This window comes from Rhamphochromis longiceps, linkage group LG7 (assembly GCF_057381845.1).
Source record: "Rhamphochromis longiceps isolate RC_006_pf linkage group LG7, R_longiceps_female_GT1.1, whole genome shotgun sequence".
Lineage (NCBI taxonomy): Eukaryota > Metazoa > Chordata > Actinopteri > Cichliformes > Cichlidae > Rhamphochromis > Rhamphochromis longiceps.
Window position 1 is genome coordinate 16,089,043 of NC_140563.1, and position 27,789 is coordinate 16,116,831.

The 27,789-nt window shown below is 40.5% G+C and overlaps 1 protein-coding gene across 1 annotated transcript; it reads right to left on the bottom strand.

Moving 5' to 3' along the window:
* Nucleotides 1-498: 498 nt before the first annotated feature.
* On the bottom strand, nucleotides 499-27,789 carry LOC146665079 (LHFPL tetraspan subfamily member 3 protein-like). Its single transcript, XM_085412518.1, has 4 exons — nucleotides 26,743-27,789; nucleotides 8,080-8,316; nucleotides 6,216-6,244; nucleotides 499-3,456 (listed from the first exon to the last, which is right to left on the bottom strand). Exons 1-3 carry the CDS (start codon nucleotides 27,167-27,169, stop codon nucleotides 6,228-6,230), a joined length of 681 nt encoding a protein of 226 aa, XP_085268644.1. The 5' UTR covers nucleotides 27,170-27,789; the 3' UTR covers nucleotides 499-3,456; nucleotides 6,216-6,227.

The following is a 27,789-nucleotide window of genomic DNA, read 5'->3' on the forward strand; positions in this document are numbered from 1 at the left end:
CCCTCACCCCCTGCTGGTCACCGCAGATGGCTGTCTCATTGTAAGGTCTTTACCTTAAAATATAAAGTGCCTTGAGGTGACTGCTGTTGTGATCTGGTGCTATATAAATAAAATACAGTTTAATTGAATCCTTCTTCCAAACTCCAAGCAGATTTGAACAAGTAATAATGAGACTTACTAACCATCTAAATGTATACAATGCAACAGAGAAGCCCAAGTCCCAGGAGAAAAGATGCTCAAAAGTGAGCTAGTTTTAGTTTTATTAGTAACTAAATCTGCATAACCTAAATGATACAGTGGGTAAATGAACGGACAGGGGGGAGGGTGCAAGGCTGCTTTAGCCATTTAAACAGCAGAGAATAAACCATAATGTGTATTTTTTATTATTATATATACTGTCACATGTCTCATCCATTTACATGGTTTGCCCTTTAAAAACTTCATAGCTTTGGTTAAAATAATAAATTTTAAAAAGCACAACAGAGATTTACAGTGAAAACCTTTATTAAGTGTTAATATTATTTTTTAAGGAACCTCTTCCAATGCTGTAAGTTAATCATCTTTTCCATATTTGCTAATTGGCATCTACAGAATATCTATTTACACAAGAACACACCCACAGGTGAGGCTGGGACAGGCCTTACTAATTCATTATTACTTGAGTTCAATACTCAGGCACACCAGTCACCCCACGTTATACTCCCACCCCCTTTATGTTACCCTGTATGTCCCAACAAAGCAAAGAGACAAAAGGAGTCAAAGAGGGAGAAACAGAAAGAGACCTGGACTAAGACATAGACCCACAGATTTAGATTAACAACAGGACAACTGTGTGTGAGGCTGGCATATTGGTTCACTAGACCAACAAACTATTGCACACACCACATTCACACCAGCACTCACATACGTGCATGCACTCCCTCAAATACCCACTGACCTCCTTACGGTATGCACTCATACAGAACCACACAGTCATACAGTAGCTAGGAGTCCTGCAGCAGTCCTAATAGCCACCATCACAGTGTAGATACACAAACTATAAAATATTAGATTTCTTCTTAAACTGAAGCGCTGTGCAAAGTTAGCTAGCGGGGCATTAAATGGACTTAGTTAAAATACCTATAACATCTTAAATATTTACTGTACATACTTTGTAATACAAGTTGTGTCTGTTTTAGGTGACAATATTCTTATAAAAGAGTCTTAAATATCCTTTTCTCTAGTAAAGTGAGGGGGAACAAGGGGGGTGGGGGCACATAAGCAAATAAAACTCTCTTTTAAGTGTCAAACCTAAACACAACAGATTTACATAAACCCGATATTATCTGAAAATGAGAAGTTTCTTCTTTTCACAAATAAAACATGATAGGCATTCTGACGTTGACACACACAGCTAAGTGTTAACATACTTTAATACTTGTAATTACAGAATTTTGTTTATTTTTTGTTTGAATGTAAAATCTTGTGTATGAGTTGTAGTCAATGTTCCCTCTAAGCTGCGCGGGTGCGCAATTGCGCACTGCTGGCACGGTCTCTGCGCACAGAAAATCTGCGTTGCACACAGAAAAAAAATCTAACCTGAATGAAATTAAAATGAATACTTTAACAATTCTGTTTTGCCGTGTTAGTCAGTAAGTACTGGCTGCTCCCGTATGGGATTACAACGATGCCACCTTATCCCATAGTCCAGCCAATAATGTGATTCACATTTGTATATACAAAGCTAATCAACGTCGCTGACAGGCTATGACAGCGTCCTTATGTGCCGACACCGGTGTTTTAGCTAGCAAAGCGGCATGGCGTCAATGGCAACGTGTACAACCATTGGAGATGTGAGCAGGACAAACGGAACAATTGACGGAAAAAGTGTTGACTTTATACCAGTTTTTAAATTGTGTTGATAGGCCATGTAAAACCAGAGTTCTGATAAAAATATCTGCAATGTTTGGTTTTCTTCCTGAATACTATCGTTGTTTATATTTAGTGTAGGAAGAAAGGTAAAAACTGCGTTTTATAAGGAAAACGCTCGAAAGCCCTCTCCACCTGTGAGCAAAAACAAAACCAAAAAAACCCCACTCCTTCCTATTGGTGGAAAAATGTACCATGTCGACCAATCAAAAAATGATATGGCAACATGGCATTTAGTTGTTTAGGAAGAGGGAAGTTTTAGGAGTGACGGCGGTGTTTTGAGATGTGAGAGATTTGCGACATTTAGCGCAAATCTTGTGCAGTTAGTGTGTAGTGTAGTCAATAGTTTTGTTGTGTGCGTCAGAACAATGAGGTGACTGCTGAATGTTACAGGTGTTACAGGAGTGATACATCTCCTGTTGTCAGGCCTGCAGGTATCAGGCTGTTGTTCTCCTTTATCTCATAGTGGACAGAAATTATTTGTTGGAGTGGCACAAATGATTTGTGTGGCATCAGATTTGATGCAGAACAGCTGATTGTTCTGTAAATAGTTTGTTTATTTAAAAAACCGCCTTGGCTGCATTTTGGGTAAACAGCTGCAAAAAATGTTGTTGTTTGCATAACTCTGTTACTTTTTTAAAGAAGTAACTATATAATTAATTGCCCAACATTGGTCATTATATACTGTATTTTGCAGACAGAGACTTACAGGACTCTCTCCCAGACCACAGACTCATACTCATAATACAAGTCAGAGCTTTATAAAAAAAAAGAAAGAAAAAAAAAGAAAGTTGTGTTTTCAAAATTGGAGTTCAAGTTATTTTTACTTCCAATAGTGTTAACATGCTACACAGGTCATGAACAAGATTTCTTTTTAATTTTCATTGTAAGTGGGCTAAAGCAGTTAATTAAAAGTAGTCTAACATAAATGCTGTAATTTGATTATTTTAATAAACCGTGTAACTTGGATGGATTCAATGCTGCCGTGACCACAGTGCACACGTCTGCTGTTGCTCACAGAGGTCCAAGGGACCGCTCAGGGAGTTTGTGCGTTCGCTCAGACACGTGAAAAATTAGAGGGAACATTGGTTGTAGTGTGTGTGTGTGTGTGTGTGTGTGTGTGTGTGTGTGTGTGTGTGAGTGTGAGTGTGTGTTTGTGTTTTGTCTGTGCTCACAATGCAAGTGTACAATGTCAACCCTGTGTCTTTGCAGGTAGGTAGTGGGTAGTCCATATACTTGTCGACAGATTAACAGTCTCTGCCCCTTGCCATGGTCTATGAAATGTTGTGCAAGGCTCGGACACATTAGGATAGAAGTGCTTTGGGCTCCATCTAAATGCTGGGGATGACGTTAGGACTGTGAGCACAACGGTGAGCACAACATCAAAGGTAGGTTACATTGGGGGTTTTTGGCAGGTAGTTGCAAAAGGCAGGCTGGCTGGTTCAACAGAATTCCTTTCCACCACACACTCGGACCGCCTCCCTCCTTTTTAAGCTGATGTTGATCGACTGGTACTTTATGAAAACAGACACGTGGATCTTCGGGAACCTGCAACAAAGAAAGTGAAAGACAAAGTGTATTTCGCAAGCTATTCCAATTTTTACAATTGTTATTCAAGAGTTATGCTTACACATACGTACACCATGACCTTGTTAAGATGAATAATTCTGGATAGGGAAAAAGCATTTTATCTATACTTCATTGCCTTGCAGAGCAAATGTGTGCAAATTATGCTTAATCAGCAGTGTTGCTCATTTGTCTTTGTTCTGTTTTGCATGGCTGCATGTAGAGTATTGTGAAAATAATCACTGAGCTGTTTGTTGCTTTTAATTGTTACTCTGCATGCTTTGTGAACTGTTGCTTGCATGCTTCTTTTTAATCCTTTCAGTAAGGTATTACTCATTTTTGAATAGCTTAAACACTGTACATCGGTAGGACTTTATAGAATTTTATAAATGCAAACCACTGATGTGCTGCAGCTGCACTGATTCACTGATTTTTTTATATTCATAATTGCAGTGGTCGTATTTATGCATAAAGCATGGTTCATTTGACACGTCCTGACACATTAGAGCCATTTATGTCAGTTAATTTCTCAGTTCGCTGTCCATGTTTTTGCTATATATTGCCTGCACGTGCATCTTTGTCTTAAGACATTAAAATGTTTTTTTGAGTACATTTGTACGGTACTGGGGTTCTTTTTGGTAAATGGACTGGTTCTTATATAGCGCTTTTCTACTCTTCTGAGCACTCAAAGCGCTTTACACAACTTGTGCATTCACCCACTCACACCCATTCGCACAAGCACATTGTTCTAAGTGCTTTCTAAGTAACATTCACACACATTCATACTCCGATGGATGCATCGGTGAGCAATTCGGGGTTAACATCTTGCCCAAGGATATTTGGCATGCAGACTAGGGGAAGCCAGGAATCGAACCACCAACCAGCTTAGATGTGCAGTTCATGACAGAGGGACCAACAAAGCCACACTGGCTGACTTAAAAACAAATGTTGGTTGAAGGATGGGATGCCATGTAGCTCAGGCGGTAGAGCAGGTCATCTACTGATCGGAAGGTTGGTGGTTCAATTCCTGGCTTCCCCTAGTCTGCATGCCAAATATCCTTGGGCAAGATACTAACCCCAAATTGCTCTCCGATGCATCCATTGGAGTATGAGTGTGTGTGAATGTTACCTAGAAAACACATAGAAAAATGTGCTTGTGTGAATGGGTGAATGCACAAGTTGTGTAAAGCGCTTTGAGTGCTCAGAAGAGTAGAAAAGCGCTATATAAGAACCAGTCCATTTACCATCTTAGCATGAGGAGGAGGTGCCAGGCTGTTGTGGCTGTGTACAGTTCTTCCACATGCTACTGAGGCAGCTGTGTGGTAATTGAATACAATTGTTAGGTTACCAATGTCTCTTGTTTCCTCAGACTTAAATCGCCCTAACCCTAACCATATGTCACACCATTTAAGGGGGAATAAATAGATTTCCAATAGTAGTTTTATTGCCAAGAAGCATTGTTATATCAACGATTTGTCAGCAGCAGCTGTGTTGCAAACTATTTTATGTGTTTAACCTCTTCATATATTACAGTTTTATCTTCTTGTGTGACATTCTTGGTTGATTAGATCAAGGGTATCGAACTCCAGGCCTCAAGGACCGGTGTCCTGCAGGTTTTAGATCTCACCCTGGGTCAACACACCTGAATCAAATGATTAGTTCATTACCAGGCCTCTGGAGAACTTCAAGACATGTTAAGGAGGTAATTTAGCGATTTAAATCAGCTGTGTTGGATCAAGGACACATCTAAAACCTGCAGGACACTGGCCCTCGAAGCCTGGAGTCCGACACCCCTGGATTAGATGTTGCCAGTGTCACCTCTTTCATGTGAATGTGCAGGAGAAACTGTCGGTTAACTGGGTTAACGTTATCAGGGTGATAATCAGCTTGAAAACAGAACAATGAGCACTTATCCTGATTGCCACTGTTAGGCTAAGTGAATCCAGATAACAGAAAGATATCCTGGGTATGCTGAACTCACTTTGTGCTAGAGGACCCAGGACACAGCATAAGAAACAAAAAGCAAGCTGTACTGCAACTCTCCTGAGAGTTCATGAGAAAGCACCACCAGGTAAATAAACAAAAAAATATCTTCAAACCTAACTAAATACAAACAAACCCACAAGCGACACAGAAGGAATAAACAACACACAATCCAACAAAGGCCACAGAGAAGACAGGAATAGTTAAACACAAACATCTGATTACTGATGGGAAACAGTAGGAAGGAAAATGCACTTAACAACAGGTAAAAATAACCAGGGAATCAAGGGAGGCAGTGAGGGAACGAAACTGATGCAGGAAATGAAAGAAAGGGAAACAACCAGCAGAGATGAATACCAATCTAAATACAAACACTTTACAACAAGTACGGGGACAGGGAAACACAAAGGGACTGACGCATGAACACCGAATGGGACACGCGGGATCAGATAAGGACACACTGAGGCAACCAAAACACAGAAAATATAGCAACCTCAAATAGGAACCTACTGATGCTTCTAGCCAAGAAACATTTGTAACCCAAGATCTTTCCATTGATTTGAAATATCGTGTTATTGTACTTTAAATTAACGATCCATTAAGGAGTGAAATGTAAATTACTTTTTTCATTTACACTGGATTTACACCTCTATGGTGCCTAAGGACACAGATAATATTTCAAACATTAAAGCACAATCAGTTCATTTAGGAGGCTTGTGTAATATAACAGTTAAAGATGTATGTTTGTGCTTACTCACCTAATGATTTGATTAGGCATTCCCTCCATCTGAAAAAACAAACAAACAAAAAAAAACAGAGAAAAATATAAAACACTTCTAAAAAATATATGAAAGCATGTCCAACCAATGCCACGCATATGATTTGATGCATTGCACACAGACACCAGTAGATGGCACCAGGGATGAGAGAACTGGTTAAAGATTTTTGAGCTATAATGAAAAGATTCTCCCACGCCCTGAAGTAAGAGAGAAGTAAGTGGTGCATTATCATCATCAGAGTATTATTGGTATGGTAAAGCTAATGATAATGATAATGCCAAGTTTTCATTTCTATGATTTTGTCTATAAATCTTTTATAATTTATTTTTACCTTTAACTGTAACTCGAAGGTCACCAGAGTTTAGGACAAGATAAAATAAATTGCAGATCTGAATTATTTATTATGATTGCTGTTTTTATTATTACCAGCTGCATTCACAGGCCATCAAACATAGCACCCGATGATGTTACACACGCCAGTTTTCCCCAATCCCTTCTGCTGATTAAAAAGTCTTTTCTTTTACTAGTTCGTGTCCATCCTTCCTCCTCACCTCTCTTTAACAGTTTGCCCATGGCTGTCTGGTTCCATTACAGACTACAGGGCATGGACATGCAAATCGCATTTCCCACTGGGAGACATTCCTTTACCCAGGCCTTTCCACAGTACCTCACTGTGTCGAGCTGTGATCGTGATGCAGAATTACATACAGTATGCATGCATGCTTACCAGTACAAGACAGGCCTTTTCTACATGTTTCGTAAGAAAGTGAGGTTATATTTTGATAAGAAGTTTGCCAGATACTCACACAGTCACAAAACCGTTGGAGACGCAGCAGAAATGTGACTTGCAAGTTTGACTAATTTGGAAATATATCTGACTGTATCCTCACACATGTTCAGAAGCTCAAAGCTCCTGTTATAATATCCCCAAAACAATAATAGAGATCAGTTTAAAATAATTCATTTACCTTGACAAATAGGTGCAAAACAAACTAGCAAAAGAGATTACAATGGCATTCTCTTGCAGAAGAGACAGTGTTCATAACTGTAATCAAAAGAGAACAAGAATAATTTTTTTTAGCTGCCTGACTCGCAGGGATGTGGTGGGGAAAAAGCTTATTAAGGGGTTAAAACGGGTGCTCATTAATGGTTGTAATTATCCGAAAGAAGGCTTATGCCAGTCCCTTCGTTATATTCAAAGTGTGCATCTGAAGCTTTCTAAATTTAGCTTTGCTTTTAAAAAGGCTGCATCAAAAGCTCATTACTTCAAAACCTTTACTGGGCGTGAACGCAAGAGTGCACTGACTGTAATCCTTTCATGGATTTAGTTCATCTCATCTCTTTTCAAGCCTTGTTTATATTTTGTCACCTTGTTAATGAATGTGCATTTTCTATTTTCAGTCTGGTGAAAGTCACTTGGGCTGTGATGAATCGCGAGCCGACTCTTGAAGCAAGCTTTAAAACGTTCTTGCTCTGTGTGTGTGTGCATTTGGCAGTCCCCACCAACACAAACTGCATTAAGATGCACTTTCAGAGCAATTTATATGGCACCGCTCTGCCAAAAAAACAACAACGAGAAAGAAAAACTGATTACTTCTCAATTAATGATAAAAATGTTAAAATATTTGGAAATTTAGTGGGATCAGTGCCTAGTTCTAGAAATATTTACTGTAAGTTTAAATACATTTTTCAGAAAGGAAAAATGAGCTTCAGCTATTTGATGCGTCATGGATGAGGAAACTTCTCCAACTATGATGGGTTTAATAACTTTTTTCACATCAGCTTTTATGAGTAAGATGTTGCTTTAAGTTTTCAAAGGAAGTCAGTCATGTCTTATTCTCACCCTTGCTTTCAGCCAGCAGCTCCTCTGTCATGAGGCCGTCCTGCCGGTTCCCCAGGACGAAAGCCAAGAAGGAGAGGATGAGGGCGTCCAGGATGCCCATGATAGCCAAGATATAAGCCCAGCGAACGGAGCACGCGCCGAGGCTGTACTTGTCAGTCTGCTCTCCGCACATCCGCCGGACCTCGTCGCTGTCCCATCCATCAGGATAGATCATACAACCCAGCACCAGACAGACACCTAGTCGGAGGCAGAGATGGGCAACGTGAATCAAACGAAGAAAAATAAGGACAAGCCAAGAATACATATGAGCATAAAGGAGGAGAATATAAGGGTGGGAATAATGGTGTTTAAAGTGTTTTGACTACTCAAAACATTATGGATTTCCCAGCATCCTCAACCTTTTACATTGGTGATAATATTAGATTTATTGCTCATAATTCTCTGTTTTGTCCCAAAGTGTTTAACTTAATTTAACCTAACAGATTCTTCTCTAAGGTAATGTTGCATCAGAAAAGCACAAGAAAATGAGGAGCCCGTCTAATTCTTTCTCACTTATTGCCCAAAGGGTAAAATTTCTCTCATCTTCACTTTGAATGAGGTCCTCCTCTGAGGTGGTGCTGCAGCAGAGCAGCAGTAGACCTGGAAAAAAAAAAGCTGACTGCACAATTATCCACAGCGCATTGCACATTAATAATAAAACAGACTCCCCACTTCTTTATTCCCTGAACACCTAGTTGCTTTCAATGTTTTGCCCCTGAATGCTGTTTGTTTGTGTATTAGGTTTGGGGGTTTTGAGCGTTTTTCTAGTTTATTACCCATGAACTTTCAAACACTTACCTGCAATATGTGTGTGCCACTGTTAGGTTTAGTATGGTATTACAAAATAGGGTGATCTTTTCTTTGTTACACTACAGGTAACAAAGAGCATTACAATTTGTTTGATTCACAACACGAAGAGTTGTGTTCAGCAGCAAATATCTCCGAGAGGTAGTTTGATGCTGATGGCGTAAAAGAAAAGAACTACAGCTGCCTCTGAGTTTCATTGGCTTGAATTTAAGACTCTTAGACTCACATTTTCTTAGTTGATTGATTCCTGTGGCCATTTTGGAAAATTCTTATCTTAATATTTTCCCCCTTAAAAAGAAAACACAAAAAATATATAACCAAATCTGGGGTATATGACAATTTGCTTTAACTCTTAAATGTTCACACTTTGATTGGTTTGTTGTTTAACTGACTGATGTTGCCTTCTCACAGAAAAGATAATAATAGTTTGTAATAATAGTTAATAATAGTTTGGTTGTGATTAGTATAAAAGACTTAAGTAGCTACTGTGAAAGAGATGAGCATTTCTTACTTGGTTGTGAAAAACCAGATGTGAAACGGAATGGCAGGTCTGACTGGTAAACTGGACACTGATTGGCGATTCACAAACCATTAGCCAATGAGCGTGCAGTTTTGTACCCCAGATCCACAAATACTCCCATTTGAAATATTTATTTCCTAACTAACTTCATTAAATAACGTTATTTTTCTAAACCAAAGCTACATCTATGTTTTTGTAACATCTGTGCTTATGTCAGATCTGTTTCCCGTATGCACAGCCTGTGCATAGCAGCTAACAGTCACTCGCACAGCCACACACTAGCATGTCGTTAGCAAGGAAGGTTTTCACTGTAAGCGAAGACACACCAGTTCACCAAAGTGCACTAAACCTGGTCAAACACCTAATGAAAGCACCCTTAACCAGCCAAGTTTAGCATTTTAAAGACGCTAACTAAGGGAAAGTGGCTAAAGCTAAATAATTCAGAGTCAGTCAGAAGCTAGCAGCCTTGTTATGAGCAAAGGATCAAAAATGTTATAAGGAAAATTATGGAGAGGTATAAAGCAGAAAATAAAGGTGGGTGTCTGTTATCTGATGGGGTGTTGCATAAATCTGTTGCACCTGCTTTTGTTTGGTAAGGTAAAATATGCTAGGTGCAGCGAGTGTACAGCAGCTTATTTTCCATTAATTATTTGTACCGCTTTCTGACTGCAGAGCACTTTATTTTCAATTGTACTAGTGTAGTTTTGAGGGAAATGGTTAATCATTTATGTTACTATGAACCTTCTTGTTTATTTAATTTTACTTATTTTTAAGTGAAGAAAAGTTGATTTTTGTTTGTGTACACAGTCAGCTATAGTTTTTTAGAAAGAAAATCAGTGAACTCTTACCAACTGTGCTTCTCCTAGCAGGGGGTGTGTTGTGTACGTCATTCATCGAACAGAGGGAGTACCAGAGAAGGCCATTTTCGATATTCACCCAGTCAACACGCATTACTATTCTTTGTCTCCTTTTTGATGTATTTGCTACAAAGGTAGCAAGCACTTTTCTCGATCTTTCTGGCTGTCTCCTGTGTCGCTTTGGCTCAGTTCAACAGGATCATGAATATTAGATTGAACCACAGGAGGATCCCTCTTAATAGTTTTGTTGCCAGTAAGATGGAATAGGAGACAAATACTGAACGTGTGATGGGAAGAAGGACAAAAGATAACACTCACAGTAAAATATGTCTCAGTCACTACTGAACTCTATTTACTACAAAGTCTGCCTCTGCTGATAATCATCTCAGAGGGATGCACTGGACAGGATTATACCAACAGAGGGTGCCACATATGTCACTCTTGTTTCCAGAAACAGCTTGTGGTTAGAGGAGGAGCACATGTTCCCTTCATGCACTGTAACAGAATGCCTGCTATGAACTAATCCATAATCACACAACACTACAGAGAAGCCCCATCCAGCACAGCACTGCTTACATAATGAGACCTTTTCTGTGAATTTGGATTCCCATAAAGGTTACCATCAAGCAGTCTACACCCATATCATAATAACACCAAAATAAGCAAGAGCGTTGACTTCTTTCAGTTAAGAGGCCTTTAATAATAATTTAAAAAAAGATTATATGATTTACGAATGTTCTACAAGACATGTGGGAATTCTGTTAGTGGATCAATTATTAATCGGAAGTAATATGTAAATAATACATGTAATGGTGCTTTAGCTGTAATTATGGGCTCTAGAGAGTGACAGTGGATTCATTAACACAGGAATTTTAGAAAAGAGAAAAAAATTATGACATGGTTAAACGCCCTATGCCAGTTGGGATGGGGTTCAACCCTCGAGTAACCCTGAACTGGCGAAATAGAATGAAAGGACAGACAAAAAATGTTGGAGTAATGGAAGGTTTTGGCTTTCCCCAAAGGGACAGCACCAGGATTGTTTTTCCATATACATTTTCCATATGCAACTCTCAAAAAGAAAAAAAAAAGTTGTATATAAACCACATGAAATAAATGAAAACCTGATTGATTGTTTGTTTTCAATGTTTTATCTGATCTGTTTTATGTGATGCTAATTGGGTGTTGAGTGTTTGGTTTGTGGACTGTTAATGGGACAAACCAGTAAAAACACATCACCTTAAAAACTGTGTCTGCAATTTGTAGCCATGCACTCGAAGTTCATAAATGGTTAATAAATTCATTAAAAACAGGGTTGGCTTGCGGATATATTAAAGTGGGTTAAAAATAAATTTGCTGAATGCTCATAAACTGCCCATGAATGATAAATAGGCTCTCATAAAGTAAAAAAAAAAAAGAGAGACAAAAACCATCTCATTATCTCTGTGAATCTGCTGGCTGCACCCGCTTGCACTGCACTGAAGCAGAACTTCATGCTGCAGTAATAAATGGTGTGCTCCGGCTCCTCGCCACAGAAATAGCAGCACACCTAACAGAATGCAGCTGTCAGTCGGAGCGGAGACGAGACATTAACTGACGGGCATTATCCTCCCTTTTGGCTTTTTTTCCTTGTCTCCATCTCGTTCCAGAGCGGCAGACAGGCGCAGAGAAAGGGAGAGACGGATGATGAGGCAGGGCGAGGCAGAGGCACGCAGAGATATATAGGGAGAGGATGGAGGAGGGGACGTGGTGAGAGACTGAACCCTTGCCATGTTCCACTCCTGTGTGTAGCCGCCAGCAAGTACCCAGCACCACTCCAACGTCATGAGCGCTGGCTACCATATGCTGGAGCCCCTCGACAAGCAGAGCTATTCTCAGCATTTACTTGTTTTTGTTTGGAGGGTTTTTTTTTTTCTTTTTTGCAGGTTCCACATAAGCACACGCCTTCCTCTGTTTGTCTTCTCCTTTTGGGGAAAATTGGGATCAGGCAAGTGTAAAACTGGACTTTGAAATGCTTGTTGGCTAACAGCAACTTACATAAGAGACTGTAGGTAGGGCAGATTAGGTGCAAACAGCACTACAGTAGAGTTTGAGAGCAGACCGACAGATGGTACAGAGCCGTGTGATGGCAGCAGATTCGTCAGAAGCACATTGGCTCATTTTTCCCAAAGAGACAAGTAAATCCCATCGATACGGAAAGACCTTTGATTTATAATTTTCCCTTTTCATAATCTCCGCGTGTCATTTAAGAGTCAAGGTGAGCAGAGGTCTGAGCAGAGGTGTGACCACCAATGCGGCAGCTTCATTGGATTTGTGCATCTGGTTCGAGAACAAAGAAAAACAAACCTGTAATCTGTTTTGCTGTAACGCTGTCAATGCGGCTGCATGTCTGACTGCATCATTTCACTGTTACGGCATGTCATTGATTGACCTGGAACTAAACAGTTGTGTGTATTCCCAACTCCCTCCATCACTCAAACGCCTGCGACATATCTAAGCCATGAAAAGGGATTGACAATTTTCAGCTCCCACAGTCCTTTGTGGAATGTGTTTTCTCCTCTCCTCATTTAAACAGCTGCGACAAACTTAATTATGCATGCACGCATAGTAAACTGTGCTATCTGACGCTGCATGTGGATATGACCCTCACACATAATCGAACACGTGCACGCTTCTTTTCGTTTAACATAGTAACACTTAATGTCTTTTTCACAACGATCAAACCCCGATGATGAGTGTCGGTCCAGAACTTACATTAGTGAAATGGTGACCTAATTATTGAGGAAAATCTAGTTCTGCTCAAGGCGTTTATTCTACACTCTTTTATGCTCTTTCATATAGAAATCGACTATGTTTAAAGTGGAAGCAACATAATGACTTAAATCCAAGCTGGTTCTCCAAACCTACCGAGTCGCCCCGTGTGAAAAAGTAATTGTCCCTTAAACGTAACAGCTGACTGTGACGCTGATTGCAAGAACAGCAATCAATGAATTTTGGCTCACATTCTTCTTTGCAGAATTGTTTTAATTCAGCCACATTGGAGGGTTTTTGAGCATGAACTGTTTAAGGTCATGCAAAAACAAGTCAATCTGATTAAGGTCCAGATTTTGACTAGGCCACTCCAAAACCTTCATTTTGTTTTGTTTTAACTTCAGTTCTTGAACTCCAGGGCGTGAATTAGTGGCTTGATATTCACCTTCAGGATTTTCTGGTAGAGAACGGAATTCATGGTTTAATTACAGGAAATCGTCCGGGGCTTGTAGCAGCAAAACAGCCCCAGATCATCACACTACCACCACCATGTCTGACTGTTGATATGGTCTGTTTATGAAATGGTGTTTTAGTTTTAAGGCAAATGCAACGGGACAGAAACCTTCCAAAAAGTTCAACTTTTGCCTTATCAGTCCACGGAATATTTTCAGAAAAGTTAAGGTCTTTTCTGGTTCACTGTTCTGGGCTGTTCTGTGACCTCCTGGATTGTTTTGTTCTTGGAGTAATTTTGGTATGCTGGCAACTCCTGGTAAGTTTTACCACTGTTCCAAGTTTTCTCTATTTCAGTGTAATGGCTCTCACTGGGGTTTGATAAATCCTAAATCCTTAGAAATATCTTTGTAATCCTTTCCAGACTGATAGATGTCAATGACCTTGTTTCTAATCTGCTTTTAAGCTTCTCTTGATCTTGGTGTCATGTGTTGCTGATCTTTTAACCTGCTTCACTTTCACACAGTTTTTATTTAACTGACCTCTTTATTCAACGGCTCTGGCAATAATCAGACCTGGGCTTGGCTATTAAAATTGAACTCAGCTTTCCCCCAAAATTTGGTTAATCACAGTTAATTCATGATTTGACATGGGTGGAAATTGCCAGGAAGATTTGGAAGGTGTTTGTCCCTTAAATAAAATCATCATTTAAAAACTACATTTTGTATTTAATCAGGTTATATTTTTCTAATACTAAAATTTGGTCATCTGAAACATATGTGTGTTGGTGTATCTGATATCCTTGTGGTGGTGTTGTTCCTGCCTTGTAGGGGGAAAAAATCCTTTGTTTATATAAAACTCTCTTATAGAATAAATGGCAACTATTTCAAGTGTTTTCTTTATTCATTTATACAATATAATAAATATATTATCAAGTTAGGTTTGGTTTTAGTCTAATTTACGTTACTCGTCTTGGCTTTCTCGTGATTGTTTTTAATAGTATTAGCCAGACTCTGGGCTAATGCTAACCACATGCTCAGACAACGTTATTGGTCAGTGGCAATTTTTTCCTGGATCAACATCATTATGATGACAACAACAATTGGATATCAGTGCAGTAAGAATAAAAAACATGCAAAAAGAAAAAAAAGGAAATCAGAAAGGGGGTAAATACTTCTTCACTGCGCTGTATTTTCATTTGTAGTCTACATCTCATTTATCTCAACAGATTATCAATGTCAAAACTTCTACATCTGAATCCAAGAGCAAGTAAAAACAGATAACAGATGCCTCACGGTACCATTGAATGATCACAAAGAAACATATGTAGGCCATGATATCCATGTGACGATGATCTGCACTGTCATAATTTAATACTTAATTTACTCAGTCCAATTCTGTAAGCTTAATTTTCAAATGACGAGGGTGTAAAATGAGACTGATTAATACAATCTTTCCCATGGCAAATTCAGCCTCTAATGTGGGCATGATGAAACCCCTTTTCACACTTGACAAGACTTTTCTCTGGCTCTATAGACGAGTGAATGAGTACCCAAGAAAGATGGCCTAAAACCATGACAATGATATGCCATAATTGCTATTAGATAAATGGGGTAATTAAGGATGTATGATCCATATATTGTGGCTAAATGGAGTGTGAAAGTGTGTCTCCACATAGTATAAGCTTGCTTCACGATGCGGGTTTATGAGGAGGAATTATACATGCAATGAGAGAGCTATTAATAATATTTAGATAGAAAGTGTTACTGTTGCAGCGTTTATATGTGGCTGTAGGAGAACTGATCCTCTTATATCAGGATCTTGATATACTTTAAGACACCCCAGCTGGGCACAAATATAAGAAAGTTCTTTAAAAACATATTTCCAAAGTGTCTGGGATACAGTGGAAAGTGGAGCGAGATAAACTTTTAAAACTTACTCTGACAAGCTCCCCTGGAAGATGAGGAACATGCTCATCGAGATGAGCTGTCTACAGTCCAAATCTATTTCTGCTTCAGTTGCTGGCAAAACTTGATGGTTGCTGGAGGGGAGCAAGGAGCTTCCAGGCACTCTGAGTATTCCCCTCTGTCAACATCTTCAGCAATTTTCTGCACATCGAGCACATAATACCCACAGCTTACCTATCAATTCATTTGAAAGGATTAGAAGGAGCGGGCGATGGCTTATTTCATCGCGTTATCTCCGTTCTGTGTCAGGGCAAGTCTTGCAAATACTTTTTAACCATCTTGTAATGTAGCAAATAACCTTCCTTCAAGAGCAAATTGCATTTACAGCATACAGGATATGCTACGGCAAGCACTCTGACTTCTGCTACAGGGAATAAAACTCTACAAGAAGGAAATCGTTCCCAATATAATTTTGGCTACAGCTTCAGAATAAACCTGAATCCCAAAAAATAGAGATGGGGGTAAAAAAGCATCTCTGTGTAAGCAGAGAGGACAAAAAAGATGCAGTGTCACTTCCACCACCTACGTGCTAATACACAAAAAAATCATTTAGTCAATCACTTACAACAGGCAGCTGGATTGCACTGAATAATAACTCTATTGTGCGCATGTGTGTGTGTGTGTGTGTGTGTGTGTGTGTGTGTGTGTGTGTGTGTGTGTGTGTGTGTGTGTGTGTGTGTGTATTCCTCCCTAGAGCCCTTGTTTTGGGTCAAGGTCAAGGTCATATTTGTTATATCAATGCATCATTTTCAAAGGTTGAACATTCCCATAAGAGGCTACCCACTATTACTATGACTAAAATAAATGTACGGTGCGCTTAATTTTCTGTTGCATCAAATCTGAAAGCACTGCAGTTCAGGCTCAATAACATCAGTGATGCAATTTTTATTAAATAAAGTAGATATACTAAACAATAGATGAGGGGTTAAAGGGTTCAGTTCTTAGTAACTGTTAGTCTAGCTATCTAGGATATTGTTTAAATCCCTCCTCCCCGTCAGAGTGTATGTCCCCTGATTCTTACGCCATCTGGTCAGAGCCTCATTATTACACATCAATTGAAGTTAAAAAGAAGATCAGCATGTAAATGCCCTGCAGCAAGCTAGACATACAGTAGAAAAGGCTTTTCTTGGAAATTATCAGTTGACTGCACTTAAGAGATATGGCAGCTTAGGTGAGGATACAGAGGTAGAGAACGCAGGCAGCGGGGGAGAGGAATCATGGGAGGAGTGCGGAGTAAACTGCAGTGAGCAGAGCAGGAGGGAGTCAGGCTGGGGTGATGGGCTTATGTAACAGGTCCAGATGCAGCTTGTACCTCCACAGAGGATAAAGATTGGCAAGGGCAATGGGGATCAAAAGAGACCTTTGAGTTCTCTGTGACAAATACTCACTGGGTCACCCGTTCGGGGACCATGGAGGCAAAACAGCAATGGCTTAGGCAGGACTGTGATCTCTCAGTGAACATTTGACAATGGGAGCATTCACCCAAGACAGAATGAGAGTCCAGGACAGAGCATCATCCAGCCAGGAGACAGTGGTTTGAGCCCAGCTGGAACCTTTTTGTTTTGGGTATGCTTAGCTTTTTTCCTCTTGCTGAGTTTTTTAGGTTTTCACTTTCACTCACTGATTAGGATTAGAGACCAAAGTTAGGGCTGTGCGATATGACCAAAATCTTATATCCCGATATAAAACATCTATCGTCCGATAACGATATAAATCACAAAAATGTAACATTTTCTGTAAATTCTGTGAATCTCGGGTAGCTGGGCGTCGTATATCTGGAGTCGAGTGTTTTACCGATACATTAAACTATACATTTTTAGACATAGGTTGTAAAGGCCGCCGTTTTCTTTGTGAGTATTTATTACACAGCGTGCTGCGGGGAAAAGCCTGTTCTAACGTTTGAGTCTAAGGTTTATTTTTTAGCACCTGACGGCTCCTTTTTTGCTTCTCATCGGTAAATACTCTGCATACTCTTTCACGTGATTCAGTTTATTTTGAAAAGTCTCAACAGGATCTTGAGCTTTATTGTGAAAGGTTTATGTGGAAAATAAACAAGCGGACACGTGATGGTTTTACCGTTGTTGTTGCTAACAACAACGCATAAAAACAGGCGCTTGTCAGTCCGTAGTGTGGTTATATTAAATATAAGAGAAAGAGAGAACTTTAAGAAATTAATATAACCACTACAGTGACCATCAAAACGATGAAAAAATATTGCCGTAAACAGTTTATTTTGCAACAGCACGAAAGAAACGATAGCGTAAAATGAAACGATAGACGTTTTTATATCGTCATTCGATATATATCATTATATCGAACAGCCCTAGGTCAGGTTTTACTTGAGTCGGTTTAAGCAATTAAACCCACTTGGCTATTTTCAAGAAGAGATCATTGTTTGGTCATTGTGGTGCAGTGGTTAGCCCTGTCGCCTCACAGCAAGAAGGTCCTGGGTTGGAATCCATCATCTGGCCAGAGCTTTTCTGTGTTTCTCTCCAAGTACTCTCAGTCCAAACATGCAGTTAGTGGGATTAGGTTAATTGGTGATTCTAAAGTTACCATAGCTGTGAGTGTGTTTCTGTATCTTTGTGTCTGTCTTGCCCTATGATACCTTGGATACGCTTCAGCTGGATAAGTGGAAGAAAATGGATGGATGGGATTGGTCAAAGCTCACTGAAAAGTGGTGACTTGAGAGTGGCATACCTGTTTTACTAATGCTGTTACTCGGTGTTTGATGTGCCAAAGAACACATTTGGTGTAAATAAACCAAAGCTAAAAAGCATTAATGAACACTGATGAACTGAAAATGAAAATAGACTAGTCAGGCCTGCTGTAGAGAGAAAAACATGTTGATTAAAATATGCTGATTATGCATGGTCAGTGTTAATGTTATCATATATATATATATATATATATATATATATATATATATATATATATATATATATATATATAATATATATATATATATATATATATTAGGGGTGCAACGATATTCGTATCGATATTGAACCGTTCGATACAGTGCTTTCGGTTCGGTACGCATATGTATCGAACAATACAACATTTGTAATTTATTTTATCAACTTTCCTTCTGACGATGCTGTCTGTGTTGAGCGCTCAGTGAATCTGCGTTCGACTACTCCGCCTAGGCTGCACTGTCGAGCGCAGATCCACTGAGCGCTCAACACAGACAGCATAGTCAGGAGGAAGAGCGCAGGGCAAGCTAGCGAGACAGAAGTTAAGCTCTCCTTGCAAGATGGACCTCCCCCACCCTCATTCAGATCTGGCGTTTGGAATTATTTTGGTTTTCATGTGACGTATGACCCTGAAGGTAAGCGAGTCATGGACTAAAGTAAAACAGTATGTTGGATGTGCCATGCAATGCTTAATTACATTGGTGTGAACTAGTGTGTTAGCGCAGTTAGCTCGTTAACGTGTTGGCCGTCTAGCCCCATGCACGGGGCGATCGGCGGTAGCTCGTTAACGGAGATTTGCCGTGTTGTGGCGTTAAGGTCATTTCAACGAGATTAACCTGAAAGCACTAGTGGGAACACAACGAATATGACTGCACATTTACGCCGACATCATCCTAGTGCAAAGACAAAAACAACAAGCATGCTACTAACTTTAGCCGAGTCATTTAGACAGCTGTTAGCACGTGATTCTCCTTATGCTGCTGAGAATATAGCCCAGAAGAAGCGGATAGTATAGCTTTTATTTTGGAAAGAGCCATTTCTCTGTAATAAACTCTCTTTTCCAAAGATGAGTGATTCCTCAATCAGATACAGGGCTTGCAATATCGCTAGCCCGACGTCCCGGAGCTAGCGATCTTTCCAGTCGGGCTACAAAAATCTCTCTGCCCTGCCCGTCAGGCTATTGTAGGAAAAATATATGTCAATGCTTTTGCATTCTTTCAGAAATGTAGCTGGGTAATTATGTCATTGGCATCGGTGAGCCACTGTCAATATGTGACATATTGAAATCGCGTTTGAATTTGCGCTTGTTTTTTTGCTTTCACTTTGCAATGACAGCACTGATCTGTGAGTGATGATAATTTGTGCACCAATTCCTCTGACATCGTCTTATTAATCGTTAGCTTACTATGCAAACATGACAAGTGAAATCTCCCGCAGCAAGCTTAAACATGTGAGAGGTTGATCGCGCAGAGAATCGCTGAGCTTATGTGAGTGCGTGTGTAAAAGTAGCAGTATATATATTTTAGTTCTGCTGAGCCAAATAAGACAGGTCGGGGTGAAGAAGTGACAGCCAAAGAAAAGCTTACCACAAAACGGAGAAGTTATGACAAATCAGACTATAACGCAAAAAGAAAGTGCAGCTTTATGGTTTCATGGACAAAAGAATTTCTGTGGCTGCAATATGACGAGCTAAATAACCAGGGCTGCACAAAAGTGGTCCGCAGGTGCGCATTCGCTGTCAAAATAAAAAACGCGCACAAGGGTTAGGGTTAAATTTAAAAACTGTACTTTTGAGTTAAAATATATATTTATAATTTTAATAAATGACAAATTAAAAAGGCATGAACATTTTTTTGTATCGAAAAAATATCGAACCGTGACACCAAAGTATCGAACCGAACCGTGAATTTTGTGTATCGTTGCACCCCTAATATATATATATATATATATATACACACATACATGCTGCATCTGCACCTCCAAAGCAAATATTATTTTTAGCTGTTAGACAAATGCACCCAGAAGTTACATGTGCATCACATATTCATCACTACAGCATGCAAAGTTTTTTTTAACACTCTAGGTCACTGTGCCCTTGCCATCCCACCTCATCCCTCCCCCTGTGGAATAAATCAGCAGCCTCCCCTGCCGGAGCTCTGGCCTGAGCTAGGCCACTTCTGAGATCACAGAGATTAACTCCGGCAAATCTATACTCCACACCCTGCAGCGCTACAGGGACACTGAACACAGGGGAGTCATGATGATGACTTGGCTGGCATTTTGAGTTTTGTATTCCACGCTGCTACATTCAAACTCACAAAGTGTGGGCTAATTAATCAGCATTGATCTGTTGGTTTTTATCTCCAGATAGGCAGTCTTGCGGTTTTTAAATTAAACCAGCTGTTCTGTAACCACATAGTAGAATTAAATCAGCAAGTATGCATTACAAAAACAGCATAGACCTCGCTTCCGTATGTGCTGTAATCACTGCAAAGAGGAGCGAGTGCATTGCATGCATGCAAATTACCATGCTTCAATGTGCAATGTGCATGGTGGTGTGTAGATACGGACTGGCATTTATATGGGGCTTTTATAGTCTAACTGACCACTCAAAGCACTTTAATCTATGCACTGTGTTCATCGCTCATTCACTGCCAACAGTTAACCAAACATGTCTCTGGACTGTGAAAAGATATCTGGGCACCCAGACAGAGACCACGTGGGCACAGGGATAACATGCAGTGTCCACACTGGAAGGTCAAACCCAGAACACTTGTTTCTGTGAGGGAGCAGTGCTGACCACTGCACCACCACGCAGGATAATATCCTTCATCGATCTTCTTTGCCTGTCCACAATCAGCAGGAGTGTGAGCTGCATACATGATAGTTTAGTTGCCTTCCTCTGACTATAATTAGATGGTTCAAGTGACCGTGTGTTTTTTAATTACAAAAAACTGGGGGATGGAACAGTGTTAACGGAGAGGTAATTTGAAAGCAAAGTACCTGGGTGGACGTGAGAAAAATGGGTAAGAAAGCAAGCAGATCGTTCCTTGATTTTTTGATGTGCAAGGAAGACAAGTGTGCCAAATAACAGCGTAGAAACAGAGCTAAATACAGACTGTTTCACCTTCGACTCTTGAGCCGGGTGCTGCAAAGGTGTGGATTAGTGCATAAACAGTGTTGTGCATCCAGTTTATTTTGCTGCAAAAAGGTTGAGTTTCACTGCTGCGCTGAGAAGAAACAGCAAGAGGATAAATCAGTTCTGTAACTCCTGAGCCAGTTTGTTTCACTTTACGACCTCACCGCTACTGCCAATGTTCCCACACGGCCATGGTAGATTTCAGCCAATTTTCAAGCCATTTTTAGTCTGAAAAAGATTCATATATCTGTTTCGAAATCTCTCAGATCTCCTCCTTTCATTTGTCATTTCATTCCCGGTCCCCTGGCATAAAGAGGTATGAAGTTTTCCTTTCTCACTGGTGTTATAGTGAAAGGCACTACTGTGTGTTACTGCAGTAACAGCAGAGAGTGCTGTCCTGTGTTGTTTCATGTTGTTTCTCAAATCTGCCACAGTGGGTATCTATTTTAATGTACTGTTGAGACACATTACTCTGTTTAGTACAGAGTTGCAGCAGTGCAAGTGACTGGGCACAGGGCTGTCTCTGTCACGTGTTTAACAGACTGCAGCAAAATCTCAAAAAGGGCTAAAGAAGGATACGTTTCTGTCACAGCTGCAATCATAGTTACACAAATGGAGTTGTGTGGATGACATAAAATACTGATAGAAAAAAAAAGAGATGTCAAAAATGGACAAACAACAGTTGCCGGGAGACAGCTGTAATGTGCCATAAACCCGATTCAACCTGCAGCAAGCAGTGATCAAAAACTTTGAAAATGCTGAAACTGAATGTATAATTTTGAAGAAAATGTATTATCACGTTTTGAAATTAAATTTAAAACTTCTAATATTTGAATATAAATGGAGGTCTTTATATGCTGTATGCTGCTATAACATAGTGATTCATAACAGCAGCTTGAAGGAGTTGGACCTTTTTAGCACAATGCTAAAAAAGTGTATCAGTCCCTGAGGAGGGATGGACATGCATTAACATGTAGAGAAGTGGAACACATCTGAAATGTCTAGAAAAAGCATCAAAATCAGTCTTTTCCTCAGATTGCTTTTGAAAGTCTGATTTGTATCTGGACAAAAGTTCTCATTTGCAGCGTTTACTCCAGAGAGCTGGAGCATTTCTGGTCCAGTGGCAGTGACAAGTGCAGCTCAATGCCTGCTGCTCTCATGCTGAGCTCCAACCACTTTCCACCTCTACATTCAACCAGGATTTAAAGCTCCTTTCACAACAAGCCTCTCAATAGAGCAGATGGACTATGGGAGTAAAAGCCAACAACAGCGAACGGAGATAATGATACAAAGAGAAATATGTGGAGAGAGACTGAGGTGACCAGAAAGACCAGCTCGTCTTCGCTGAGCTCTGTCGTCTCATTTGTTTTCTGTCTGCCTTCTGTCTCTGACCTGGATTTTTTGTTTACCTCAAAACCTTTTGTTATTTGGTCCTTATTATTTTTTCTTTTTCTCATCACCTCGCGTGTTCCTAATATTCTCACTGTCCTTTTTCACCACTGCTTGAAGCATAGAGGTTTGAAGTTTTGATGTGATGATCCTGTTTGATCTGTTTGAACTCGGTGAGTTTGGTTTGATGAGAAACTAATCCCATATTCAACATGTGACACTTTGTTCCTTTTCTAGCTTTCTGTGACTCACGCTCAACTACTGTGACTCAGTGTGCTTCAGTGAGAAAGTTATTAACGAATGGATCAGGAGTTGCCAGTTAGTTAGGCAGCATGGTGGCATGGTGGGAACTCTCCGTGTACTCCAGCTCCCACATTCCAAAGACATGCAGTTAGTGGCAATAGGTTAATTTGTAACTCTCAATTGCCCAAAATGGTTATCTGTCTCTATGTGTTAGCCCTGTGGCAGACTGGCGACCTGTCCAGGGTGTAACCGCCGTCTTGCCCTAAGACAACTGGGATGGCCATCCCTCTACCCCCCGTGACCTTGACAAGGACAAGCAGAAGAGAATGTCTGAATCAGGAGCTGAAAACTAAACTTGGGGTGTGGTTGAAAAACCACTTTTACTAATAATACCTAAGTGAAGTAGTTACAGGAAGATGGCCAGACTGCTTTGAGTTAAAAATAAGGTGGCAACAGCAGCTCAAATAACTGCTCTTTGCAACCAAGTCATGCAGAAAATTAAGAAAATCTCTGAATGTATAACAACTTCAAAGCAGACTGGCTATGGCAGCAGAAGAGCACAGTGGGTGATATATTCCTGTCAGCTGAGATCTAGAAACTGAAGCTGCATTTCACATTGATTCATCAAAATTGGACACCAGGAGATTGGAAATACATTGCCTGGTTTGATGAGTCTCGATTTCTGCTAAAACATTCAGATGTGTGAGAATTTGGCATAAACAACATGAAAGATTGGGCAAAATTGGGCCCAACCTGGTTTCTATCTAATACAGTGTCCAGTGAGTGTATATATTAAATATTTGATCTAATTAAGCACAAACTGTCTTTTTATGGACCGCTAACTTGCCATGTTAGGAAAGCAGGAATACAAGCCCTAACTATTATTTTTAATTATTGTGATACAGCATCATCTTATGCAAAATAGAACTACCTCAATATAAAACATAAAAACCTCTTGAAAACCCATGACTCCTGATTGTGCAATAGGTCCTCCTGGCAAAGTGTGTCATTTATGCATCAATTAATCATCAGAGGTAATTATGCAAATACTACAAAAAGCACACAATTTTGCACATACATTACTAGGAATGATTTCTTGTTCTTGAGTTATTCTTGAGTATCAATAAAACAAAGAAAGAAATATTACAATAAACAAAGAAGTCAGAAAGTAGAAACCTGACCTTTATGAAATTGCAGTCCTTTGAAAACGAACCTGTTTATTCCAAATAGGTCACCCTCTGTCTGCACATCATTTCCTGCTTTACAGAGCTTTGGTGTTGCTCATTCACGTGTATGACTCACACTGTTTCTTCTCAAAAACAGACACTGCAGCGCGAACTACAGAAAAAGTCTGTCAGCCCGGCCGACAAGGCAAAGTACGCACGTCAGTCTATAAAACAGTGAAGTAATTATCGCTGACCTCGCTGTATATGTAGTTAATTGGTGTGCAGACCCCTGAAGAACTGCAGTTAAAGGCCAGAAAAGCGTGCATCATATATTTTGCTGTCTTTAAGCTCTATGAGGGGGGGGGTAGAAAGGTTGTACACACCTATAATTACATGCCATGAACTTTTGCAGGGGCACAGACAAAAATGGCTCTGCTGAGGAGAGTAGAAGGGTACGAGCCCATCAAAGGCCGGCTGGATGCTTGAGCACTCTCTGCACTCAGCTTTGTTTGGCCACGGTGGGCATTTTGAGACTTCTAATGTGTCCTGCTGGTTCACTTTCTCATCAAACATTCAATGTTTCTACCTGGACTTCACAGAAAAGATGGCTAGAGATGCGTTCTCACACGCTGATTCGCTGGCGAGGAGCATTGTGCAACAGCGTGAGTTTTCTATGTTAAGTGTTTTATCCACCATCCTCTGACCTCAGCCCAAGGGGATTTATGAAAGCTCCTGCAAAACCGGCATACAGAGTACCACTTAAATTACGTATACGCGTCAAGTATGACCTTGATTTTCAGTTAGTGTGCCTGAATAGACCTTTTACTCAATGAGGCATGGTACTGTTACATGCTGTGTTTTCATACCAGTCATATCACCCAGTAAAAATGTCTATAAGACACCCATAAGGATGATTGCTGGAGAAGAGAGAAAGGCTGGTGCCATGGAGCGGAGAGTGCTCTGAATACTGACTGTGTCCTTGGCCAATCTAGCAGCAGGGATGGGTGACAACAAGCTACCGCTGACCAGCTGACAGGTTTAATTTCACTTTGCTTTACAGGTATGAGATTTGTCATATACTGAGCTACCAAAATGTTTTAAAGTGAAAGAATAAGATAAAAGGAAAGAATTCAATGAAGAACCCTTTTGTATTCACTTTATTTTGTACTGAGCTGCCATTCATCACCATCTATGACTTGCACAGGAACTGCCAGTGGGCCACCTGTCTTCTATAAGTGAAGCCAGCTGAAGGTTAAGCTGATTCTAAGCGTAATAAAGTTTGACAGTGCTAAACAGTCACACTTGCTCATTAGGCATCGCTGTGCCAACTTGCTGTGGTCAGGGTCTCTCCTTTTGGCTTTCTCTTTCATCTCTTAGCTGCAGAAGCACAAAGCCCAGCGGTCTTCTTATTAGACGGGCTTATTGCGTTAATTCAGCCCAAACATAACACACTGAGCTGGAGCCTTTCCAAATACCCCCTCCCCTCCACTTTGCCTCATTTCTGTTTGTTGCAAACAGCAAGCCGACTGCTTTGACCACTAGTGCAGCTGAGCTAGGACCGATGTTTGGCAGCATCTGAACTCTTCAGATGATCGAGGCCTCTGCTGCCGCTGACATCAGCCCACCGTTAGTGAGAATACACTGCCAGCGGCTGAAAGGCTGACCTCGACTTATTTTGAAAACCAGCTCTGACATATAAGAGCACACACGTCTTCTGGCTGCGAGGGCAGGCTGAAGATCATTTGCATATAACAAGTTACATTAAATTGGGCTGCATTGTAACTATACATGTGATGTGCTATATTACCAACATAGCATGTGATTTAATGCTTATGTTATGTTGTTCTGTGGCCTTTAGCTAAAAGAAACTTTTTAATCTAAATTTGTGTGTGCCCGCCAAGCTTCATGCACCAAGCTATCTAATCACTGTGGGAATAGGTGTGCACTTTCCATGTGGTTTTGCATTACAAATAAGACAAGACCGCATATAAACATTTTCAGTTGCTTACGCTAAAACACTAGAGACTCTGCTGTGATTATATTATTACAATATATCCCATGAAATCCAAAACACTGGATTAAACTTGAAGTCCAAAGGTTCTCATTGATGCAGGCACGAGGTTTTTGAAATTGTTCAAATGTAAGACAAATACAAGGAAGAAAATGAATCAAAGTTTTTAATAGTTATTAATAATAAGCAGCCTTGTTTATTTATTTTTAATCATGAGCTGGACAATGTTTCATATGTTACTAAAACTGTAATCCAATCCATGCTTTCAGAAAGAAACTTGTTCGGGTTGTAAATACCCCAGCGATGTTGGTCATGCATTCAGCAGCCCTTCAGCACCATGGACAGCACGGTCTGCTCGGGAGGGCTGACTGCCAGCTCCCGGGGAGATCCTGGAGACTGTTTATTTTCACTCTGGCCGCTCCCAATTAATTTATCTCATCAACTCATCAATCAAAATTCGATCCATCCCAGTGTTTTGAGCCTAGCAGAGCATACACAGAAAACAGCTGGCCAGCTTCTAAGCTCTTGCAGGCATTTTACATTTAGGCAATATATTCATACTTAAAAATACGTTAAAAAAAAAAGAAAGAAAAAGCAGTGGCGGTGAGCTAGCCTCCGAAAGGACACTTACCTGATGCTGCTTGCATCCAGCCACAGATCTTGTACACGGTGGATGTGCTGAGGAGGAAGAAGAGACTGAAGCAGCCGATGCAGGTGACGACCAGCATCATAGACATTCCAATGAAGAAGGAAGCGGCCTTGAACGCACCAGAGGGGATAGCGGAGAACTCAGTGAAGCTACCCTGGCAGGTCAGGTCTCTGGAGACTCCGTCTCCAATACAATAATGAAAAAGGCCGAAGTAGCCGACCTGCGGCGTATCCATGCCATCTCCAATCCAATAGGGCTGCGAGAAGATGGTCACGTTAACAATACCGAACAGAATAGTGAAGATGGCCCACAGAAGTCCGATCACACGGGAGTTGCGGACGTAATTGGTCTGGTACAGTTTCGCGGCTTCTGCTGACGGTAGCATTGATGCGGCGGATCCAGGTATCATTTTATGCAATCACGAAGACTAAATGAACGCTGCGATCTGTCCGAGAGCAAAGCGAGGGCTTAACATTTAGAATATAATCAGCTTCTTCTTGTTATGATTATTATTATTATTTAACCTAATCAACGCTTAAACAGCAGCGAGAAGAACGTGAGGAGCGATGCCTGTGCATCTGCAACACAGCAACATCTGTCAGGCGCGATCAACTCATGACGTCGCATAAAACCAGGCGGTGAACCAAGTGAGGAGCTGAAGCGGAGAGCCTGAACCCTGCCTGTGACCGACAGCTGAAAAGTCAAAGACTATAGTGGAACAAACGGTCTCTCACTGCGCTCGCTCCGTGTGGCCGTCGGACGTGCACATCGCTGCCGCACTTTTATAGCTCAGTACTGCCCTCGGAAAGCCTCCCGACATCTAAAGGCATGTATTCACATGGACCTCAGCTATAGCCTATAACATATGACGCGCACGTATCCTCGAAGAAACGGCTTCAGCCTGTAACGAGCAGCCCGTTATGTCTCCGAAGGTGGTCGCACATACATACATAAGGCCCTTATTCTGCTTAGGAATCAATGCAACCCGATCACAGTTACCATTCAGAAAACACGGCAGCCCCTCTCTGC